Here is a 24040-nt window from a genome sequence, read left to right as displayed (position 1 = left end):
TGTTATTCCTTTGTAATCACAGTTTTTTTTGTTTTAATAAAATTGTTATTTTCGGTCGATCTTTTTAATTAAAAAAATTTTTTTTGAGGGATTTCAAATCAATTTATATTATATTAGACAATAGAAGTCCGAACTGATGAAATATCCAATGTATTGCTTCAAACACATCTTATTTTGGATCATTCATTTACTCAATTCTATGATATTTTATGAATGACGAAGCTAGAAATGTCAAAAACTTCGCAGAACTTCTTCGCATATATTTCTAAACTAATGTATGCCACATAGAAAATTATAGATGATGAAGTTGATCAATTGTATAGCTTTATTTGCAGTTGATAAATGCAGAGACAAAATATATAACGTAGCAATCGATTGTTCGGGCAACCCGTATTAATTGGAATGAAATTGGTTTGCAATATGACCGAATCGAATACCGGATATGGAAATTCAAGTTCAATTTCGCAGTATATTCGATAACAATTTCACTAAATGAAATAGTGCTCTATTGGTAGCTATTTGATATTTTCGAGAGTATACAGAATTGATTGGGAAATCATAAAAACGGATATTTATTGTTTTTTCGCAAAACTTTTCCCATTCACCAGCAATGCAATACTCTTCTCGACGAAAGTTCCACTCTTCGGGAGATGAACAAAACATTTCAGATAATGTTTATTGATAGCATATTGAGCGATCCTAGACTTTTCTGGTATCCGAAGTCAGATAGTTGCTATGTGTTTTTTGAAACAGGAAGATGTTTCTATCTGACAGCAGCAGAAAGAAATTTTATTTGAAAACAGACCAAAACAATAAGGTTGCTTTGGACAAGTCAGATTACTACGAGAAAATGTGGATGACAGTCCCTACAATGAATTAACAAAGAAACCAATGCCTAAGATAGTTTCAGAAGTGTAAAATACACTGAAGAGGTGTCGAAATTTGATCTTACTTACCACCTATAAACAGTGGTGTATAAGTTTCTAATCCTACCTAAAATTGACAAGCCTGACAAATGCGTGTGACTAATTGCCGCGGTCATAAATTTCCGTAGTTTTAAAACAATTTGAAATTAAGGGATGTACAGTTGTCAGATGGAGAGATATTAGTATCATTAGAGGTATATTGCTTGTTTCGAAGTGTATCAAAAACTATACCAAAAAGTATTGAAGTAGAGAAGTAGTTTGACCACATATAGGAAACTAAAAAAACGTGTGCGTCTCGGGACGCCCGACAGAAATTGTTTGCCTTGGGAAAAGCTTAGGTTATTACTTAAATTATATATATATATATATATATATATATATATATATATATATATATATATATATATAACTATGATAATGTAAGGAAATGTTATTTATTATTGGAATATTTTATTAATTGTTTTGTATATGCACATATACAGTGTGTAACAACGAAAACTTAACAGAGCCGTTTTTGAATATGAAAGTAAGATTTTTAAAAAAAGCTCGGACACGTCGATTTCTAATCAAAGGGGGACACCTTTCGGACTAATCAGATTTTTTGTAGTACGCACTGCCTCGGAGGGGTGCGTCCGACGACCCTTATTTAGATAGGGAAAGTAGGTCGAGTGGCACCTTGTTTTAAAGGTCTTTCGAATACCTTTACAACTCTGCTAAAAGAAAATTTTTGAAACGATTAGTTTTCGAGATAATTTGAAGTTAAAATTGCCATTTTAATAATACATTAGACATACCACTCGGTAACTTGTATGCCTACATGAAAAAAATTTCGAGCAGTTTTTCTTATCAGTTTTTTGTTAAATAAAATCCCTTTTTTGAAATCAATACCCACTCCTCTTCTTCCAGTTTTCATTAGTACATCGTTCGATTGTTTTGTTTAAACAGGTCCTGTAATGTTATTTGTTTGAAAATGTGTTACACTACTGCTGAAAGGGTTTCAGTTATTGCTTTATTTATTGGCAACGACCAAAATGCTAATAGAACATCAATTTTATTTGACGAGCAAAACCCTGGTAAACACCTAAGCAGAAATCACGTTCTGGATTCGGTCACAAAATTCAGGGAGACAGGTTCGGTTTTAAATAAGAAAAGAAATGTTCAGAGAAGGGTAGTGAATGACGATAATGCGATTGGAGTGATTGGTCAAGTCATCGCCAATCCCAAGTTAAGTACCATAGGTTTATCAGCAATGGCCGGAATAAGCCATATGAGCGCATGGAGAATCCTTAAAAACAACAAATTCCATCCTTACAAAATTAAACTTGTTCATGAACTCAATGAAGATGATTTTGACCGAAGACAGGAATTTTGCGAGGGCAAAACATCTGTTTTTCGGACGAAAGCTCATTTCATTTAAATGGTTGCGTGAACCGTCACAATTGCCGTTATTGGTCGGATGAAAACCCAAGACAATACGCAGAAATACATACCCAATATCCACAAAAGTTGAATGTCTGGACCGGAATATTAGGCAATCATATTATAGGTCCATTTTTCATTGATGGAAATTTAACCGGTGATTCTTATTTACATCTTCTTGAAGAGGCAATACAACCTCGTATAGTTGAAATAATTGAACAGGATCCAAGATGTCAAGATGAATTTATCTATTTTCAACAAGACGGTGCACCACCACCACCGTGAGATGTTCAGAGAACATCTCACAATAAAGTGTTTTTTGAATACGTTAGTTATGGATTTTCATCAAGTATCGGCCAATTCCATCATATAACTTTTGTAGGATTAAATAATGATACTGATGATGTACATACTCAAAATTAGTATGATCATTTTTAGGCCACGTTTCACATAATAAAAGAATATTACGTGCTTGCTGGTTAGATTTTTATGATACTGTCCAAAGTACATATCTAACGCATATTAAACACCGATCGTCTGTCCGACGAGAGAGGAGGAGCCTGCCTTCCGCTGACGTATGCGTAGAAAGGGAAACAATACAAACTGGCGCGACCATTAAAAAACCAAAATTACCCCTCAATAGCTAATCTATTCATGAGCAGATGTGAATTCGAAGCAAAAGAGAACTTAGATTACTTTCCACGGACTTGGATTCGATATGATATCGCTTGCCATATTTGACACAAAGAAATTTGAATTAGAAGACTTCGATTCAATTCTTAACAACATATATGAGTACACGAATACTACCTTACATTCGGAATTGAAAACAACGAGGAGTTACCATTCACAGACGTTTCAGTGATTAAAAGTTACCAAGGTCTAGATTTTTATGTCTATAGGAAGAATACCAGTACTTTTACACAATATTTCTGAGAGCTTACACCATTGCCTACAACACAAAATGGCAGGAATCACTTTGCTCATCCACACTGAGAAAATGTAATCAGAAGCATAGCTGAAAGCAAGAGGTATCTTTCAAATATAGTAGATGGGTTGATTGATTAACGTAAACTTAGAAACATTTTCAAAAAGATTGTGATTAAAACTTCTTTTTCTTCATGTTAACTACGATACATTAACTGATTGAATTGCATTTACAAAATAATAATAATAATAAAAAATGGTCTTTATTTTACGTGGCGGAGGTTAGCAAAGCGCTATTCTTCCACTCAACCACGTTTGAAAAAAAAAAGAAAGATAAAAATATAAACGTCAATTTCAGGAATATAGTAAAATGAAATACAAATGTTTATTTTTGGATCACTGTTGACTGAGCAATTCAGTTTACTTTTGATTAGCGGTAGTGATGGATTTTTCAAAGATTCATTGAATGAATTATACATTGTTACAGCATGATACGTGAAGGATCGTTCATAGATAGTGTTGTTTTGATTCGGAATGTTAAAATTAATATTAAATCTAAGGTTTTTTGAATGTATCTGATGTCTGGGAAGGAGACATGGCAGGAGAAATGCAATTTTCTTCTGTTTTGCATATATGTTAACCAATTTAATTGACTGATTGAAGGGGTCACATAATCTCTGTAATTCAAGCTGAATATTAGTTTAATACAGGCGTTCTGTACCTACTTTCTGAATTTTTGCAGGAGTTATAGAAATAACAAGAAAGAAGCCTTCAAAAGTTTTTGCTCACTTTAATAAATGTTCGGTATTCCTGAAAACAAGATATTGGAAAATGAACAGTCGGGATATATAAAATAAGCTTAGGGTCGGTGAAAAAATATTTCAAAGGTAATGGAGAAGGTAATGTTTGTTGGTTGGTTGGTAAGTGATAAACTTCACCATCGCTCAACCAATCATGATGAAACTTGACATGTATGAGTAATTTTTCATAAAGAAGGTTTTTAGGCTATCAATTTTTCTGTAACTCACGACTAGAACAATTTTTTGAAAGCACTCTTCTATAACGCTGCGCACGCCTAAGTTCGTTGATTCTGATTCTGTTAAAACATTGGAACAGTAGCGATACAGCAACATAGTACTAATTAGTACTACAACTACCAAATTCTACACGGGCGAAGCCGCAGCCAACAACTAGTGCAATATATGATGGAATTCGCCGATACTTGATGAAACTCCATAACTAACGTATTCAAAAAACACTTCATTGTGAGATTTTCACTAGTTTTACAAAAACGCAACACGTTTTTCGCCAAATATTGACTTCTTCGGGCGTGTTTTTACTGAAGACACGTGCTTTCAGACATCAAAATGGAATAGTTAGAATGATATTTGATCTTGAGTTTGATGAGTCATGTAGGTAAAGATAAAAAAATAGATTTTGACTTCCACAAGTGTTCATTCATTCAAAATTTTTGTATATATACACAAAAATGAAACAAAGTGTGTGATACATTCCGATATGCATCAATATGGAACAAGACGTCAACTTCGTTTTTGTCAACCATTTTACTACTATATAATGGGGGAAGGAGTTCACTTCCATAACTTGCTGCCTAATCAATCAAAAACACTACTAATGAAAACATTCAAGACGAAATTGAAGAAATTACTGTTACCAAAATGTTTTTATAATTGGAGTGAGTTCATCAAATATGTGTGAACTCATAATCTCATAATATTGATTTTTTGTGTATCTTTTGTTTAAATTTTAGTTGATATATTTTACACTGCTCTACCAATTATTCTTATTTTTGGATTTATTCGTGAGTGACGATCCTGATCATCGTAATTAATGACAGTTAAAGGTAATATATCATTATATCTATAGATTGACACATATATGATAGATCTATCTACTTAAAACAAATCCAAAATGAAAATTAGTTTTCCCAACTCGAGTAAATTTGTTTTGAATCGAAACAAAGTGATCGAACACCCTGTAGACGTTCAAAGATGGTCGTTTGAATCGATTTGATGGCGTGCAGCACGGTTTTGCTGTCTAATACATCACGACACGTTGAAATGCGGTAAAACTAAGGCCAAACCGGCTGATTCACAGTCTGGCACATCGAGTTCGGGCCTTGGAAACTAAAAGACAAAGCCAGAGGTATCGGAAGTCCTGGCTAACGTCAGATAATGATATAACTTTGACATTGATAGAGTTCTTTGGCGGTCTCTCTCGAAGCGCTGGGTTAACACAAAAAACAGGGTCCTGATGGGTCTGAAAGTCATCTAAATCTGGATTACTGATCATTTCCCTTGTAATTTTCTGAGTAAATATATTAACACTTAACTTAAAACGTCTTTTGCTTCACAGTTACTTCCTCAGTCGAATCGGTTGCTACATAACTTGATTAGTTAATAATGGTGATTCTAGGTAAACAGAAAGATTTTGAGAAAAAGTTATTTTTATCTATTATTGATTGTAGGTGAGCAGGTAAAATTCGAACAATAATTGATTTATTTTCGGATTTTTTACGAAAATGAGTTCGATGGTGGTTAACTGTTTAAAATGTGGTTTCATTTCACCCAATGTGTTTGATCAAATGATGAAAATGAAAATGATGTTATAGAAACACTGTATTTTCTCAACTGAATTTCCTTTGAAAAATGGGAACAGTTGGATAGATCAATTTTTTAACAGAATTTTTTGTATTACTCTTCTGTCAGAGGCCGAGAAATCTTCAAAAGGCTACGGTTTTTCGATAGAACTTGATTGTCACAACCTGAAATCTTTCCTACATCTACTCCATAAATCTCATTGGAACCGCTTTACATTACTTCAATGAAAATTGCTATTATTTATAGTTATTCTGCCAATTCTTTCCTATATGGTTGGTCTGAACCTTTTTATCCTCGCCTTATAGGCAAGTTTCCATTTTCCTTCGCTTGAAATAAGATTTATTATGATTTTTCCAGAAGATCCTGTCTGATCCCTTTCCATCTAGAACAGTATAATAACATATCTGGCAAGATGACTCTATCACCACCATTTCGTTAACTGAGTTAGCATCATCAGGAGGTTGGCCTATCGATTCACTCTCTGACTTTTGGAACATACTGCTTGGTTTATCTTTCAAATTTTCCACTATCTCATATGAATTGCCATCTCGCCATGATGTTTTCCTTTCATTGAATTTTGCTGAGACTCTTTGGTATATATAGCAAATTCTCTAACAAGATGACTCTATCACCTCCATTTCGTTAACTGAGTTAGCATCATCAGGAGGTTGGCCTATCGATTCACTCTCTGACTTTTAGAATATACTGCTTGGTTTATCTTTCAAATTCTTCACTATCTCATATGAATTGCCATCTCGCCATGATGTTTTACTTCCATTGAATTTTGCTGAGTTTCTTTGGTATACATAGCAAATTCTCTAGCAAGATGACTCTATCACCTCCATTTCGTTAACTGAGTTAGCATCATCAGGAAGTAGGCATATCGATTCACTCTCTGACTTTTGGAATAGACTGCTTGGTTTATCTTCTAAATTTTCCACTATCCCACATGAATTGCCGTTTCGCCATGGGGTTTTCCTTTCATACAGCTTTGCTGAGACTCTTTGGTATGCATAGCAAATTCTCTGAATTTTCATAAAAAAATTTGCCCGACCACCAGTGGGGGCTCTATACAATATCTTGGAGTGACTTCAATATAATGAGTATCCTCTAGTTTTGAAAAAAGATACCTTTTGATGTTTGGAATTTGCTGAAAGAGTGTCGCTGCCGATTTTCAACTTTACAAAGGATGTCTTTCTCACCTTTACCGTAGGCGATCTTTATATCCAGTTACACCTTGGCCTTGGTTTTTTATGTTTTTCTTCATGAGTTTATATCATTTTCATCTGGTATATCAGTTTTGAGTGGTTATGCTATAATCAGTTGAATACTCGTTGAATCTCACGTTTGACGATCACTAATTGAGAAGACAATATTTTCATAACCTAACAGTGTAGCTTTCACCGGTTGTTATAGTAACAAGATCGTCATTGAAAAGTTTTGAAATGCTGAGCCCAATACTGACCCCTGCGGTACTTTGCTATTTATCATCGTAGATTTGGTGCTACTTTCTGCCACAACAATTTTCTCTTCATCTGATAGGTTTGACTTGATCATTCAAATCAAATAGAAACGATATAAATTATTAAATGATGTGCTTGTCTTGTGAAATGTGCATGTACCTACTATATTATTTAAAGGAAATGAACGAGTCTGAGATTTTGAAAATAGTTGGATAGAAACAGTAGTGCCATTTCTAATAAATAATTTGTGTAAGCGTTTATTTTTCAGTTTTGAAAACTTGGCCTCAATTTCCAAGCTTTGGCAAAGTCAAATTATTTCTATGTTTGATAGCTTAGTATGATTTTAGACTGCTTTGGATGTACATCAACTTTGAAGATAGCCTTCAACTAAAACAAAAAATCCCATGCAATAGGTGATACGAATCATTGTATAAAATTGTTTATTTGACAATCTTTGTCTTGTCATCGACATTGACAGTTATGATAAATTAGATGTATGTTCAGAACTGTTTCATTTTTTGTTTGATTTTTGTGTTAGGTCTGCTATAGCTCTCCTAATAACTCCTCCAACTTCAGTGATCCGTGAAAATCTTAAGATTACAGAAAAAAGAGTTCAGAATTATGACTGACCAGGGTTATTAAAATTATTGTCAGCCTATTTGAAAAACATTTTTCAGAAAGGTTTACTGATTGGTTCACTGCCCGGAAATGATGACGACATTTTTTTAGCTTCAGAGAATGTTCATTTAAATCAATCTAGTTCAAGAAAATTATTGGGAATTCACGTTGACCGTGAGCTGGAATGGTCCACCCACATAGATTACCTTAACTCTAAATTGAGTAGCCATCCATTCCATACGTATAATTGAACAAAGTATCAATATAGCTGTTGTAAAAGCCGTTTGTTTTGATTGTTTCAATAGTTTGCGTCAACTAAACAGCAATTCACATTCATAATACAGAAGAAAGCAAAAGCAATACGCATCTTATTCGATTTGAAACCAAGATGAACTTGCCGACTATGTTCAAAGAACAAAAATTATTTACTCTAAGGAATTTATGTACATATTCAAAATATTTTAACACACTTTTCTGACGTACATACGCATATGACAAGGAATAAAGTAGTCAGGCTACTAAATTATAATCATTATGAAAAAATCATCTACCACCGAATCCCAAGGAGCTGTACAATCGAAAATTTAAAGTGATTCTAAAGAAATTGCTACGCATGTAATACAATGTCAGAGAATACAGAGAAAGGCATTTGAACCATATTTAATAAAGCATTTTGTACGAAAAATTACATACGCAATTTGGCTCAACTCATTCGTAAAATGAAAGTATGTATTGTAAACTCATTACTGTTATAATGTGTGTATTACCTGGAAATAAATATGTATGTTTGTGTGCCTACTTTTGAAACTTACTGATATCTTTACTTTCAGAAATTCATTATATCAATATTGAACAAATTATTGAACGATGTAAAAAATGATAAATAATTTTCATAATTAAGTTTGTTCACTTGAGGAATACATAATGAATGAATAAATGAATAATAATGAATGAATAAAAATAAATATTCAGTATAAACATGAATGTACAGGCAAATACTCTCATGAACAGTTCAAAATGAAATAATTTTCCTCCCTTTGTGACAAATCCATCCCGACATTTAGAAACATTATCTCGAAACGGATATCCAGTAATAGAAGTCATGCAGCGAAGCTCCATCAAACCGTGATTGTCGCCACAAATAACCCACCCGCCGGTGCTCCCTAAATAAATGCACGGCCGTCCGCCCCTGCCCTCTCGAAATCACGCCAATTTAAATTTTCACTATCTATACCATTTCGCAGCAAATGTCTCCTCCGTAAGTAAATCGTCTCAGTTGGCCTCTCCGTATCCGACCGAAACAAATGCTAGGCTACTACCACACACAATGACTAGTCCCACCTTTTTTTAATCATACCGAAGTTTTTTTCGCACCTGACAGAGTGTCGCGATCGGAAAAAGTGATTTTGTTTGGAGTAGTAACGAGAAAGTATTTGGGAAAAATGATCCTCGCGCGGTGGTGCGGTAAACAGCTTTTTCAGTTCGGATAGCGGGTGTTTTTTGTTCGTTAGTGTAGATTTTTAGTTCAGGCGTGTCGTGTGGTGGATAAAAATTTGTGTTACAAAAATTATGTTTGAAAAAAATTAGTGATGTGTAGTGCCCTTGTTGGATTAACCTTTGATTGTCGTTTCGTTGGAGGTGTCTGTTTCGTAAGAAAGGGGTTTTGTTTACATGAGAACGTAGCGAAATTTTTCGATTATTTCGATATCGATCTGCCTTGATTCGATTGAAGACTGGTTATTGAGTCCTGTTTTTACACACGAAAGTTTTTATCAACGGCAATAATGACGAAGGTCTGAGTCACGAACTGATGTTTTACAAGGCTGAGTTTTAGGGCCACCTCCATTTCAAATTTCGAGGTTCGATAGGGTCTAAAATGTTAAAAAATAAAGTAGCCTCCGATTCTGGAAAAAATTCTAGGTAACTTTCAAAGTGATTCAAAATCCCGTTTTCAGCAAAATATAATGAGGGGATTAGAAACTGTCCCGGAAGGGAAATATTCAGATAGTTTTGGAATAGCTGCACTTACGATATTTGATTAAATAGCTCATCGCCATATAATATTATTCTTGAAATGTAATGTTATTTGGGCTTCTGAGGACCCTGATTTTCCTACTGAAACTGTTTGAAATTGTTTTTCAAAATAAATATGAAGTCATATGTTATAAGATCTTGTTGACAGCAACTTGTAAGTAAATTAGATGTAAGTTCGAGTCATGCATACAGATCTGAATATTTTTAAAATTATACATTTTTTATGGTTATCAAATTATTATTTTACTGTAGGGAGAAAGATCCTAATTAGGCACTGAAAAGACATTGGTCATATGTGGTATTTTGTGGCTCCCAGTTAATATCAAAATCATAATCATACTTTTCAAAAAAGTATACTCATATTTTATATCATTAGTGAACGCGTAAATTTTGTGATCCATATAAAAAAATATTAATATTTCAACGTCTGTTAAACTATCAATTGTTTTTGTAGTCTGGCAATACCATTCTCGTAATTAACTGTATGGCATACAAACAATAAATTCGTTATTTGAAATTAATTTCTTGTATTTTCAGAAGGAAAATTTCGGTTGTTGGGGTGCAATATTCTCAAAATACTGAAACATTTTTCTGATACAAGTATTATGGTCTTTGAAAAAGTACTTTCATTAATTTTCACGCCAACTTTTGATTTTTCCAGGGTATCATGATTAAAAAGAGTTACTATACCATCGAGTACATCATGATATTCTTTATATTTTCCACTAGAACAATAAGAATATTTGAATTTAAAGGGGTATATTTTTAGAAGGGATTATTTATGGGAAAGAAAGGAAGGAAGCAATCAAAGTAACTCTATGAAAAGATGTGTAGATCATGCAAAAAAGTAACTTTCAGACACAAACTGGAAGAAAAACCTTGAAACAGCGACTTTCATATAAACATTGAATTACACGGAAAAAAATAATTTCGAAACAAATACTTTCATATGAGTATGAAATAAAAATAATAATTAACGTGACAAATATTCCAGCTAACTGAATTAATACAAATATTAGTGGAGTACTTATGTATTCTAATTTTCTGTTCACAAATCTGAAATGAAATTTTTTGAAATGTAGTCAATTTTCTAGTCAATTTAAAGTATCTTATGAAATATTTTTTTTTATATCATTATTTGGATATACTTTTTAATCCAAATATGAAAAATAGGAATTTTGTACATATACATCATGTACGAGATTGCGTGTAGTAGGAATGGGTCAGTTGAGGCTGAGCCTATGGCAACCTCTGCTGCAGGCAACCAGTGATTTAATTGAATCCAAGTTTGTGTTTGATAAACCCAACAAAATACAAATAAAACAGAACCCTGAGTCAAATGATACAAATGCAATACACATATGTACAGACGGCTCAAAAACCAAAGAAGGCTCAGGATGTGGAGTGTATTCCAGATCACTGAGCCTAAGGATTGAGTGGGGAATGGAAAAAATACCAGCGTGTTCCAAACAGAACTGGCTGGTATCTCAATCGGCACAAAAGAAATAACCAGAAAAGGAATTTCTGACAAAAAGATAACAATCTGCCTGTCTGATAACAGACAAGCCCTAGTAGCCTTGAACAGATAATGTGTTACCCCAGGGCTAGTACTAGAGTGCCACCAAGATTTAGCCAAAACCTCGGAAGATAATAACATTATCCTGAGGTGGGTTAAAGGGCAAGATAGGAGTAAGGGTAATCGCATTGTTGACTTTTTAGCCATGGAAGCGTCTGGACTAAGAATTTTAGGACCCCGTGGCACCTACGGCCTGATGACTTCGACAATTGCGGAACTAGCCACACCCATGCTTAATCCCTGAAGATATGGGTTGAAATCAAAAGATGCAATCTTGCCAGGATCACGCTGGGCGACCCTATGAAGCTGGCGCCGAAGAAATATCTGGCGATGACCAGGAAAAATCTACGCTTAACAGTAGGATTTCTGACTGGCCTCTGTCAATTAAGGAAACACCTCCACAATATGGGGCTAGTGGACACACCTCTATGCAGGATGTGTGGACAGGAAGATGAAACTGTCAGACATGTCCTATGCGAATGTCCGGAGTTATCGTCAATACATCTGCCGATATAAAGGAGATGTCTCCCAGAGTCCTGTCCACCTTCCTGGAAATGACAAGATGGACGATGACCTAGGAAGACAACTACTTGGGAGGATGTACAATGGGTCACATGTGGCCTAAGTGCAGTGGGCCTACACTTACCCTCCTTACTCTACAGATACATCATGTACGAATGTTGAAAAATATGTTTTCAATCTGTAAACATTCATGAAGGGAGTACAAACGAATATTGCTCATGTTTAAATTCAAAGTAATTATTGAACGAGTAGTATATTAGCAACATTATTTTAGAACAACATTTTTCTTATGTAAATCTCTTGAAATAAAAAATACCGAATTGCGGTTACTTTTATGAAAAATGCATTTCTTTAATGAAAATTTCGTGATACATTTCGTCTCTCAGACTATAGTTTATCTTCTTTCTCGAAAGTTTTTTACAGTACGGAATATATTTCAACTAATTGATATTTGACTGATTTTTCGACCAGTTTCACAAGCTTTTTATATTGTATTCTTCAAATCCTAAAATCAAAAGCGGAAAGTTGTGAAACCGTTGGTTTTTTCTAGTATCTTCTTTTTAATTGAAATAGAAATTTAGTTTTCTGAAACAGATTTAATTTTGAAGTGGTAACTTCTTATAGGAGGGTAAACTGCTTCGTTACCTTACGCCTTACAGCGCTAGTCTGTCGGGCTTACCTTTCTCTCAAGCATACGTCAGCGAAAGGCAGGCTCCTTCTCTCTCGTCGGACAGACGCTCAGTGTTTAGTGTGCGAAAAACATATACAGCTGACAGTATTACGAAAATCTGACCAGCAAGCACATAATATTTTTTATTGTGTGTATGTACATTATTAGTATCATAATTCAGTCGTACAAAAGTAGCAATTAGCTTATGATAGCTATAATATAAGTATGTATGTACACAAAATAATCAGTGAAATATTTTGATAATGAATAACCTTTCCTTAGATTATCATATCAATATACATAAAATTTAAGTAATAACCTAAGCTTTTCTCAAGTTATACAACTTCAATATTGAATAGTTAGTTTAAATTATCACTTCTGTCGGGCGACCCGAGACGTTTACTTTTTTTATTTCGTGTTTTGAGACAACTTTTCTGTTGTTGTATGAGTGTTGTTATGAGTGATTTAGTGAGTTCCACCCATAATTCACCCATATCGTGAATACACGTTCAATCTCTTTTTTCTAAAAGTTCAAAATCTCTTTGACGGCTGTTAGCTGTAATTTCGAATTTTCCATGACACACAAAAAAGTATTGTTCTAATAAGTATCCCAATCATGTAGATTTACACTGTCAGTATCGATAAGAAAATTATGAGAGCAAGCAGGACGAGAACAATGGGATATATCATTGAAAACAGTAGTGGATATGTGTAATGAAAACAACGCAGACCACTAATAAATCAATATCACAATGGGTATTATTTGAAAAGCTACACACAGAGTCTTGAATTGAAATCTGAATGATCAATTAAAATTTACAAAAATATTAAATCATACCTACATTTTTGAAAAGCTGGAAACTAAGTCAAAATATATTTGTCTTTCTTCATTGTTTCAATTAAACGACCATAGGAATACTTTCGGTCCACTTTTCAAGGATATCGAAGATGTGGAAATGAATGTAATCTATGAAAAACTACTAGTGGTCTTGCCTAGGGTTTTGGCTAAACGCAACATATTCTTGGAACTCGTTTGGAATTTCTGTTCCACTTGCAGAAAATCATTGATATATATTTCAATGGTTGTCGAATATTTGTTGTGAAAGGAAAGTGAAACGTGGATGTTGAAATTTCTGTTAGCAATATTCCTTAACAAAAAGTTTCCTGGAACAAATTTTTCTGAAAATTATTGCATTTTTCTTGTATGTACTTAATATCGTGCATTGCAAGAATAATTTGCACAATGTGGCAATACCGCAATTCGCAATTATTGGTTTTTCCAGATGCTATATTTCGGTTATTTATTTTTTTCACAATGAACAACTCATTGATCAATTATCGTATTCCTTTGGACAATCGTTTATGAAGAAAAAATAATTGACGCGCATCATTTTTTAATGGGTGAATCTAATAATTTGATACAAGTTAGCGTAACACCTCGGTAAAATCCTTGATAAAACTCAAAAGTGGAAACTTATCATCAGTATTTGTCGAGTAAATGTCGCAACTCAATCGATATCACAAAATTATTTGAAATGTATTTTGATAGCTTTTTTATGTTATGCAACTAGGTTATTATTGCAACTAGGTTTAGCAACACCGCAATCTGAATATAATGAGTGATTTTTTTGCTGGTATATTTTTATACCATTGTTTTCGACAGATCACGCGTGAATCGTGTTATGTCATTGTGTGTCATTGTCAAACTTGTTCAGTTTGGTCTATAATTTAATCATGAATCGACTTACGAATGAACAACGCTTGCAAATTATTGAATTTTATTTTCAAAATTTATGCTCTGTGAAGAAAGTGCATCGTGCACTTCTTACAATTTATGGGCAGCTTCGTCGGCCTACTGAGGGAGCTAGCTATTCGGAAGCTTGTGACTAATCGAATGCAGTTTACATTATTGGAAATAAACCACCAACACGCATACGTAGAGTGAGGACCGAAAAAAATATTGTGGCTGTATCCGCCAGTGTTCGTGATTACCGTGAAATGTCGATTCGCCGCCGTTCGCAGCAATTGGGCCTCTGTTACTCCACCACGTGGAAAATTTTGGGAAAGGTTTTGGGTGTGCAGCTGGTGCAAGAATTGAAGCCACACGACCTCCCACAACGTCTTACATTTGGTGAGTGGGCGCTGGTAAAGTTGGAGGAAGATCCACATTTTTATCGAAAAATTGTGTTCAGCGACGAGGCTCATTTCTGGTTGAATAGATACGTTAACAAGCAAAATTGCCGCATCTGGAGTGAAGACCAGCCACAAGCATTGCAAAAGCAACCGATGCATCCCGAAAAAGTCACTGTTTGGTGTGGGTTATGGGTCGGTGGCATCATCGGGCCGTACTTATTCAAAGACGACAATGGCCGGAACGTTACTGTGAATGGCGAGCGCTACCGTATGATGATTGATGACTTTTTGTTGCCCAAGAATTGGACATGCCTGATATGTGGTTTGAACAAGACGGTGCCACATGGCACACGGCACGCGAAACAATGGCCCAATTAAGAGCCGCCTTCGGTGAACAGTTTATCTCACGTTTGGGGCCAGTCAATTGGCCGCCTAGATCGTGTGATTTGAAGTCTTTGAATTATTTCTTGTGGGGTCATATTAAGGCTCATGTCTACAGGGATAAACCAGCAACGACTGACGCTCTGGAAGCCAATATTGAAGCATTTATGCGTGAAATACCGGTTGATATGTTAGAGAGAGTGTGCCAAAATTGGACCTTGCGCATGGGCCATCTAAAGCGGAGCCGCGCACACATTTGCATGAAATCATCTTCAAACATTAAATTATATTGATCGTTCTATCGATTTCAATTATGATTTCATCAATTTTTTCAAATTTTTTGTGTTGTTTTGAAAATCATATCCAATACCTCTTAAAAAAATCACCCGTTATTATTTAATTTTCAACTTTATCGGGAGGTCGTGAAATGTATCGATCAATTGCCAATAGGCCATAATTGATTTATTGTGTATATATCTGATTAAAAATCGATATTGGGAAAGAAGCATTATTATTTCACCCAGAAATTGAATTTAAGTATAGCGGTGTTGTCACATTGTGCAAGGTATTACACGAAAAGCCAATAATTTTCAGAGGAAGTTTTGTTTGAAATGGAATAAGTTACAACGATTACTCGACCAATGACCAATGACCAAGAATTGGTAAAAAAATTCAACGTGCTAATTTGATATCAAGTTAGTGAAAATACCCCTAAAAAGAGTAGGAGCGTGACATTTTTTTTTCGCGATAAATATTGGACAATTAATAAAATATATATTATTAATTTCACTGCAAATGTCTTTGCTAACTTTATAGAATTCCCATAATTTCCTAATTCCGTTTCATCATTACGAAATAAAAATGTTCAAAACATTTTTGGTACATGAATATATAAAATCAAACAGTTTATAACATTCATATGAAAGTGATGAAGTAAATATATGTTTTTTCTAATTTTATGTGTTTTTTGAGCTCCGTCAATAATCTCCGATCGGAAAGGTTTCTGATTTCAAACAATAATGAAAAATGACAGTTTGAAAAAAAAAACTGCATAATCCGGGGTGATTCTGAGGATTGCTTGATTAATGTATTCATTCATTGACACAACAAATCCCTCGATGCGGCGCTTAAGTCGAATTTCATTAATTTTCCGAAGTGATCAAACTCGAGAAACTCCGTTTTCATTTCCTACGGACGTGAACGCAGGTCAAGGTGCCGCGTTATGGAATCTTTGTCGGTCCGATAACTATTTTGAAATGTCAAGAATATTGCGTTGGTTGAACTATAAACAGAGTCTCCTATATTTTCATAGGAACGATAATTCGCGAGAACATTTGATAAGATAAAACACTCCAACGATGTTTATGAAATGATCGAATGTATGTTAAGGTTATTGCGAGTTCTATTCTATGATAATAATGGTGTGTCGAATTCAATCAAAATCCTTGATAACCATTTTTCGACTGCTCAGGCGGGAAGTACGTTTTGTACAACTATACCGGGTGTCATAACTGCTAGAAGATTAGGTATATTGAAATATGATTTAGGATAAGCAAATGGGAGATTTTTCACTTTACGGCCACTCCGTATTGGCCAGAATGTAATTTCTTTTATCTACTTCATGTTTAGAGAGTTATTTTCACTACCAAACTAATTTAAAGACTTCAGGTGATGTCATAAAATTACAATGCATAGTTTTAGTGACTAGTGTGGTTGACAATCTAGATTTTTGTGTCTAATCTTATTTTCAAATGTCCGCCTTTTTTAGACAAACAATTTTCGAAAATAAAAAGTCTTTGTCGAATCTAACGATTGTCTTCTTTGGAAGTCAAAATATTTATTCGAATAATGACAGTGAGATAAGCTTCACGAGCAGACAGAGAAAGTTCCCATGATATATCCCAATGGCATATATATACAGAGATATAGATATTATTGAGTGTGTATGATATTAATCAAAAGGAGGAAATTCGTGTTGGTGACACCGTGCATATGTGATGTTTTTTTTCATTTTTGGTAACCAGTTGTTGTCCACCTTTGCAATTGGCTGCACCGCGCTGATGAGGCCAATAGCCAGAAACACGTGTCCATATTTCTTGAGTGTCAGGTCCACGAATTTCCTCCTTTTGATATATATATATATATATATATATATATATATATATATATATATATATATATATATATATATATATATATATATATATATATATATATATATAACGGGGTCTCTCAGTCAAAAAATCAAAAATCAAATCTCTGTTCGACTTTGCCAAGCTTTCGCTTCTAATGGGAAGCTTATTCAGGGCCTATAATTTATTGAGTTGTTGGTTTTTTTGCCATCGAAAAACATTACAATTCATACTTACAGTAAAAATGAGTTAAAAACAATAAATTGAACATATAAACTGACGGAGAAGGTTGAACATGTATAAGATTTTTTGGTTTTGACAAATGTCATACCTTCGCATAAATGTCATTTTTCAATGGGTATGATGATTTCATTAATCTTTGACTTCAAGAAAGAGTTATTGATTGATACAATTTTCATTACATTTCTCCAGTCGCTAAGATTATCCACTTATCATCATTTGAATTTGAAGCTTTAATATCTTTTAACTATGCTACCATCTTCATGGCTCTACTCAAATTGACCATTTTATCTTCTTGTTTGTTCTTTTATACGGTTTGCCTTAATACATTTGTTATTGTTGTTAATGATTCATTACTCAGGGCCTGGGCAGGTATTTGCACTTTCCTTCCATCGGGATGTCTCATTAAATTTGTCTTTACTTAGGTTACATCAGGTAATATCCTTTGTGTTGGTGTTTCTCTAGGATCATTTTTTCCAGGAATGGCTATTGATTTGTGGAGTGTATTGGATGAAACAATAAACCTTAAGAAACAGCAACACAAAGATATTACCTGTTGTAACTCAAATAGAGGCAAATTTAATGAGACATCTGAATGAAAGGAGAGGACAAATACCTGCCCAAGCCCTAATTGATAAACCATCAATAACAATAAAAATTCACTGAGGCGATTTAACCGTATAAAAGAACATACAGGAAGATAAAACGTTCTGTCTGAGTAGAGCCATGAAGATGATAGCACAGTTTGTTATCGAAAGCACTCGCATATAATAATTAGAAGTTTTTGAAGCTTCAAATCCTGTGGCAACTATGTTAAACGTCATTCCAATCGATTATTCATTTGAATACATGCTTCTAAGTCAGAGAGAGGGAGTGATTGTCAATAAATTGTGCAATCTCTTCTAGATAGTAACTTCCATGATGTAGTCGTAGTAGCAGAGTATATTGGCGTGTCAGTAGTATTGACGATTTTAACACCCGATGATAAGAATTGTCTTTGATCAGTCAGAAATAATGCCTTAGAAAAATAATGATGATGAAATATTTTGAAGGTACAACAAATCATCTCTTCCTAATTATTCTTTTTCATTTATACATTCACTGGTCGTGATACTACATCCGCTTTTTATAATAAAAGGATATACAATTTTTAATAATTTTCAGAAGTTATGTGCAGTTGATGAACTTTCATAATTGGAACAGCCAGCAAAGAATTATTTTTGAATCAAATTATTATTTGAATTCTCGTACTGCAGTGTGCACCACTGCCAAAAACTTGAATGAGCTGCAGTAGAATCACTTCGTAACAAAGAACAAGAGCGTACAGTATTAGTATCGGTAATGACTGTTATATGTGTTTTTTGACGTGACAATGAGTCATAATGTAATAGAAAGGATCTGAATATTGTTAATGAAAACATTGAAAGTTTAGATTTTCTTATCTGTCGATTTTGGAATAAATCTTGAACACTCGAAATACATTCTATCTCAATTTTTCATTTTTGTAGAATCCTGCAGGTCCCCATCGTATTTTGTCTGCTCTCTTTACAAGTTTTACGTATTCCGCAATAGACTTCCGAAGGTGTTATTTTTCTCGTGTTCAATTTCTGAAGTTGTCATTCATATGCCTGAGCGGTTTTTACGTTTCATTAACTATTCTGTTGAAATTATCGTAATGCGAGACGTTTCCATTTCCGTATAAGTTTTTTGTGAGGTTTCCTTGAGGTTGGATTCAATTTTTTCTACGTTAATGCTATTTAAAACCGAGTTTAAAAACGTGTCTGGAAGCGAAAGCATGAGGTCACAATCGCGTTTTGACTCATTTCGTGTATTTATATTTTACCTGTACGTCATATGAGGAGGTTTCTAAGAAGGAGTAATTATCACTTTTTTTGCAATCTTTCGTCATGTGTTAATCCCGAGTCTGGTGTGGTGGAAATCTGTTGCATAGCTTTTAATAGAAATTATTTCGTTGGTACTTTTGTTGTCAGCGTTATATAGAGGATGATAACGGAATCATTGTACCAATATTTCTATTAATGAAAATGTACATCTGTTTTAGTAACCGGAAATGAATCCAAGTCGAAAATTTCAAACAGAACTCTGTGTATTTTTCAGACCATTCCACTCACCCTTCGATAAATGAGTCTACTTCACTGTAATATCTCTGTAAATACTCTATCAATTCATTCGAAATAAGCGTCATTTGAATCAGTGCACTTCTGCCAACATAACACAAGTCGATTAATGTCGTCAGCATAAAAAATTAATGATCGGGATTGGATGAAGTCAACGAAGACCCGTTTTGTCTTGACCCGATCGGCGAAGGTTGTACCGGTGAAAAAATTACCGAAGTGCTTAAAAGATGGTAGTCGATTGGCGAGAGGTCTGTGGAGTATGGTCGGTGAAGCAGAACTCGCATTTCGTCGATTTCTTCACAATAGGACTCTTCTGTGATGGTTTGGCCCGGTTGCAGAAAGTTATAGTGAATCACACAAGACGCTGATCACCATACAGTAACAATGTTTTTTTTGATGAATTTTCACCTTTGAGAAGTGCCGTGATGGCTCATCGGTGTCCAATCACTGTTCTGATCCACTTTTCATCACACGTAACGATCCGACCCAAAAAACGACCGTTTTGGTTGCACAAAAGCTAACAAGAAAAGACTTCGAAACGTGATGATTTCTGTTGATCGTTGAAACCGTGAGGCACCCACGTTTTGAGCTATTTGACTTTTCCAATAAGTTTCAAACGTCAGTAACTCATATTTTCGTCTCAATATTATCATTCCTCCTCTCTTCAAATGTATCTATTGAAGCTTTGTCTCTCAACGACCCATTTTTATTTTTAACCGTGATTAGAGCATGCATCCTACCCACTGCGCCTTGTTGGATGCTGAATCATATTGAAGGATCTAATTTTCGCTATCAGCTTCAACTACTCGTATATCAAAGTAATAGTCATTATCTGGGATCACATATTATAGTATACCGAGCTACATTTTTTTACACCTAGTTCCTGATAATTTGGTACTTGGAAAAGGTGTATTTACTGCTTGTGGATAGAATATATTGATTATGTTTAATGCTTGCATTATCACCATATGGAATCATTAGCGGGTCAATACAGATAAGATAAATTTTTCAAGTGCCGTGGTGGTTAAGTTTATAAGAGATGAATATGAAAAATGATAAAATAAAATTTTTTTTGATCTTCAGTTTTCCAACGACTAATTGAAAGGCTATATTTTTAGTACGTACAAGAACAAAGAATGTAAAAACAACTGCTTGAATCGTGTTATATTTAAACCGGAAAGCGACATTTGTCATTTGTCAGGGTGACGCGCGACTTATTTTCGGCTGAATAATTTTTATGTGTAGTGGGCAATAAAATATAATAACACATTTTCATCTGTTCGTAAAATTCGAGGATAGTCGTTATAAAACTCGTGACAAATTGCAGAAAAAGTAACTGGGAATTCTCGTTCAATTTATGCGATATTCATGGGTTGGTATTTTTTTGCAGACGCGAGGTATAATGCCAAAGAAAAAAAAACGTGTGCGTCTCGGGACGCTTGACAGAAGTGATAATTTAAACTAATCTAAGTTGATCTATCTAATATTGAAATTGTTTAACTTGAAAAAAGCTTAGGTTATTACCTAAATTTTATGTAAATTAATATGATAATGCAAGGAAAGGTTATTTATTGATAAAACTTTTCTTTGATTATTTTGTGTATGTACATATATCATTGCTACCATGAGCTAATTGTTACTTTTGTAAGATTGAATGATGATACTAATAATGTACATACACAAAATTAGTATCATCATTTTCAAGCCACGTTTCATTAGATGAAAAAATATTACGTGCTTGCTGATTAGATTGTTATAATACTGTCAACAGTATATGTCTAACCCATGATAAACACAAATCGTCTGTCCGACGAGAGAGGAGGAGCCTGCCTTCCGCTGACGTATCCGTGAGAGAGGGGGAGGTCAGACAAACTGGCGCCGTTACGCGTTAGGTAACGAAGCGGTTTACCTTCCCATGAGAAATTATAACTTCAAAAAATTTCGACGACTTTTGTGTAGATTGAAGAGCCGGGAAATATTCTTTGAATTCACACATTTTACTTGTGATAGTGTCAAACGTCCTGCCGTTTGGCAGGAGGTATCTAATAGTGCCAAACCTCCTGCCGTTTGGCAGGAGCTATATGCTCTGCTGTCTCATCATTTTCCAAACAGAGGCAACACACACTTTCTTTCGACAGTTCTATTCCGACAGTGACCTGTAAGGAGGCCTGTTAGACATCGTAGTTCATCCCTACTGTAGTCCAACAACTGTTTGGTATCAAGATTCGAATGGTGTATTAACACCTTGGAGTGAGATTTCAAATATTCTTGCCATCCAGGTGTTCAATCTTTGTTTGGCAAAACCTAAAGCAATTTCAATGACAGGTTTTGATCCTATGCAGCTTTTTGCAGCACCCTCCTTTGCAAACAAGTCAGAAGCTTCATTGCCTTCCTGGCCAGTGTGGCCAGCATCCACACCAGAGACAATTTGTTAAGTCTTCCTATTCCAATCTTCCCCTATACAATTAATTAGCATAGATTTCCGCTTGAAATAGGGTCACATAGGTCCCTAGGCAGGTTAATATCTCTCTATCCTGGGTCTGCAACTGAAAACACCTGCATCAGAGCCCGAAGGTGTTTTTGATTCATCTGTGAACCAACAAATATCTGCTCTTAAAATTTCCTTCTCCCGGAGGATCCAATCCTCTCTAATCGGTAAAATTACTATATAAGGTAGTTCGTAGTTGACAGTTGGAGGCATAATGTCAGAAGTCATTCCCATAATGCTGTGACTTCCAGTGTCAATCAGCAGTCTGTTGCACTCTGCATTGAATTGATTTGTGCAATTGGCAATGTGCACAACTCGATATGCAGTCCATCTAGCCTCCCTCTCCAGAAAAATGTGGAGATGGGATAGTTCTAGAAGGATCTCCCTGGCCGCTGACGGTGTGGTACTGATGACACCACTGACAGTCAGACAAGCCTGTCTCTGTAAGTCAGAGAGCTTCGCTTGAGCAGTTTTCTGTAAAACCTTCGGCCACCAGGCAATTACCCCCTTAGTGAACATTTGTCTGACAATCATCACATAAATCAAATGGATTTGTTTGAGACCTAAACTCCAAGGTATACCACAAATCCTTCGACATGTCCAGGTGAGTTTTTTATCAATGACAATGATAAGATATTTGACCTCTGTTCCAAATGGAATGACCTCACCATTGAGGGAAAATGGCGTTAGATCGTCTAACTTTCTCCTCCTGGTGAAGAGGATTATCACAGTTTTACCGGGGTTGACAGACATCTGCTCCCTCTGGCACCAACTATGAACCACGTCCATCGTACTTTGGAGGATATTATACGCTACTCTTTTCGACGTGAACCTAATGGCCTCGTCATGAAGAGTCGTAGTTACAGTTCCGTTGACCAGCATGACATAGATCCATCCAGTTATGGTCGATTCTATAGATTTAGGAGGTGCATTGTCAAATACTCCTTCAGTATCGAGAAGTACAGCAACCGCAATCTCCTTGTTGTCAACAGATTGGGAAATGTTCTCTACAAGGTTGTTTAATGCCAAATCTGTCGATTTGCTGGTTTGATATGCATATTGGTGGTTAATCAGGGGGCTGCATAAAGAGCAACCTTCCTGATGTGTCCGTATAGTATTCTCTCAAGTCCTTTGCAAGACCTATTGATGCCATTATGTGTGGAATATATCATCGTTCAAATGTCCGCAACGGCTTCTCTGGGTGAAGCTCATCCGAAACGTCAAATTTTCCATGACCCAGGCGCATAAATCAGGCTGAATTTGATCGATGGTAGAGTTTATGTTGGCTTTTAGGTCCGGTTATATTCGCATATACCACAAGAAAAAGTCTAACGGGGTCAAATCGCACGATCTCGGTGGCCAGTTCACATTATCTCAACGTGAGATGACCATGCCCTCAAATCGCTCGTGCAGAATATCCAATGAGGCATGAACTGTATAGCATATAGCGCCGTCCTGTTGAAATCACATGTTGAATTTTGTACGGGTGCAGGCCGAAGACACAACACAAAATTCACCACTTTGTGATCTGCCACGGATTCTCCTGCACTCTCTCACAGACAGCGGGTGTTGGTCGATCGATTACTGAACTAGCGGACTAAAATTCATCCACGACATTCCAACCTTTTGGTACGACGATTATGGCGATCGTAAAATGGGTGAAGCGTGCGGTACGTTGCCCGAAACACAACCCCTATTTTGATAAAACAAGTTTATTATTTGCATTTGCACGTGTCGTTCAATGCTATATCC

The 24040-nt window shown here is 35.2% G+C and overlaps 1 protein-coding gene across 5 annotated transcripts in view; it reads left to right on the top strand.

Moving 5' to 3' along the window:
• Positions 1 to 24040, top strand: part of LOC111514053 (uncharacterized) — a 453014-nt gene that overhangs the window by 96419 nt on the left and 332555 nt on the right. Inside the window, exon 1 of one of the 5 annotated variants that reach the window (XM_074184384.1) lies at positions 9228 to 9623. The exons of 1 other annotated variant lie outside the window; for it this stretch is intronic. Coding sequence is in view for 1 of the 4 variants with exons in the window: in XM_074184386.1 (XP_074040487.1) it covers positions 9564 to 9623 (60 nt within the window). In the remaining 3 variants the exon portion in view is untranslated. Of the gene's footprint in view, positions 1 to 9227; positions 9624 to 24040 lie in introns of those variants that run through there. 3 more of the 5 variants (XM_074184383.1, XM_074184382.1, XM_074184386.1) reach the window with 3 other exon arrangements.

The sequence above is a fragment of the Leptinotarsa decemlineata genome, unplaced genomic scaffold (assembly GCF_025532065.1).
Source record: "Leptinotarsa decemlineata unplaced genomic scaffold, Ldec_3_MD MMD2_tig00026354_RagTag_RagTag, whole genome shotgun sequence".
Lineage (NCBI taxonomy): Eukaryota > Metazoa > Arthropoda > Insecta > Coleoptera > Chrysomelidae > Leptinotarsa > Leptinotarsa decemlineata.
Note: the sequence above shows the minus strand (reverse complement) of the source record. Positions and strands in the feature narration are given on the sequence as shown.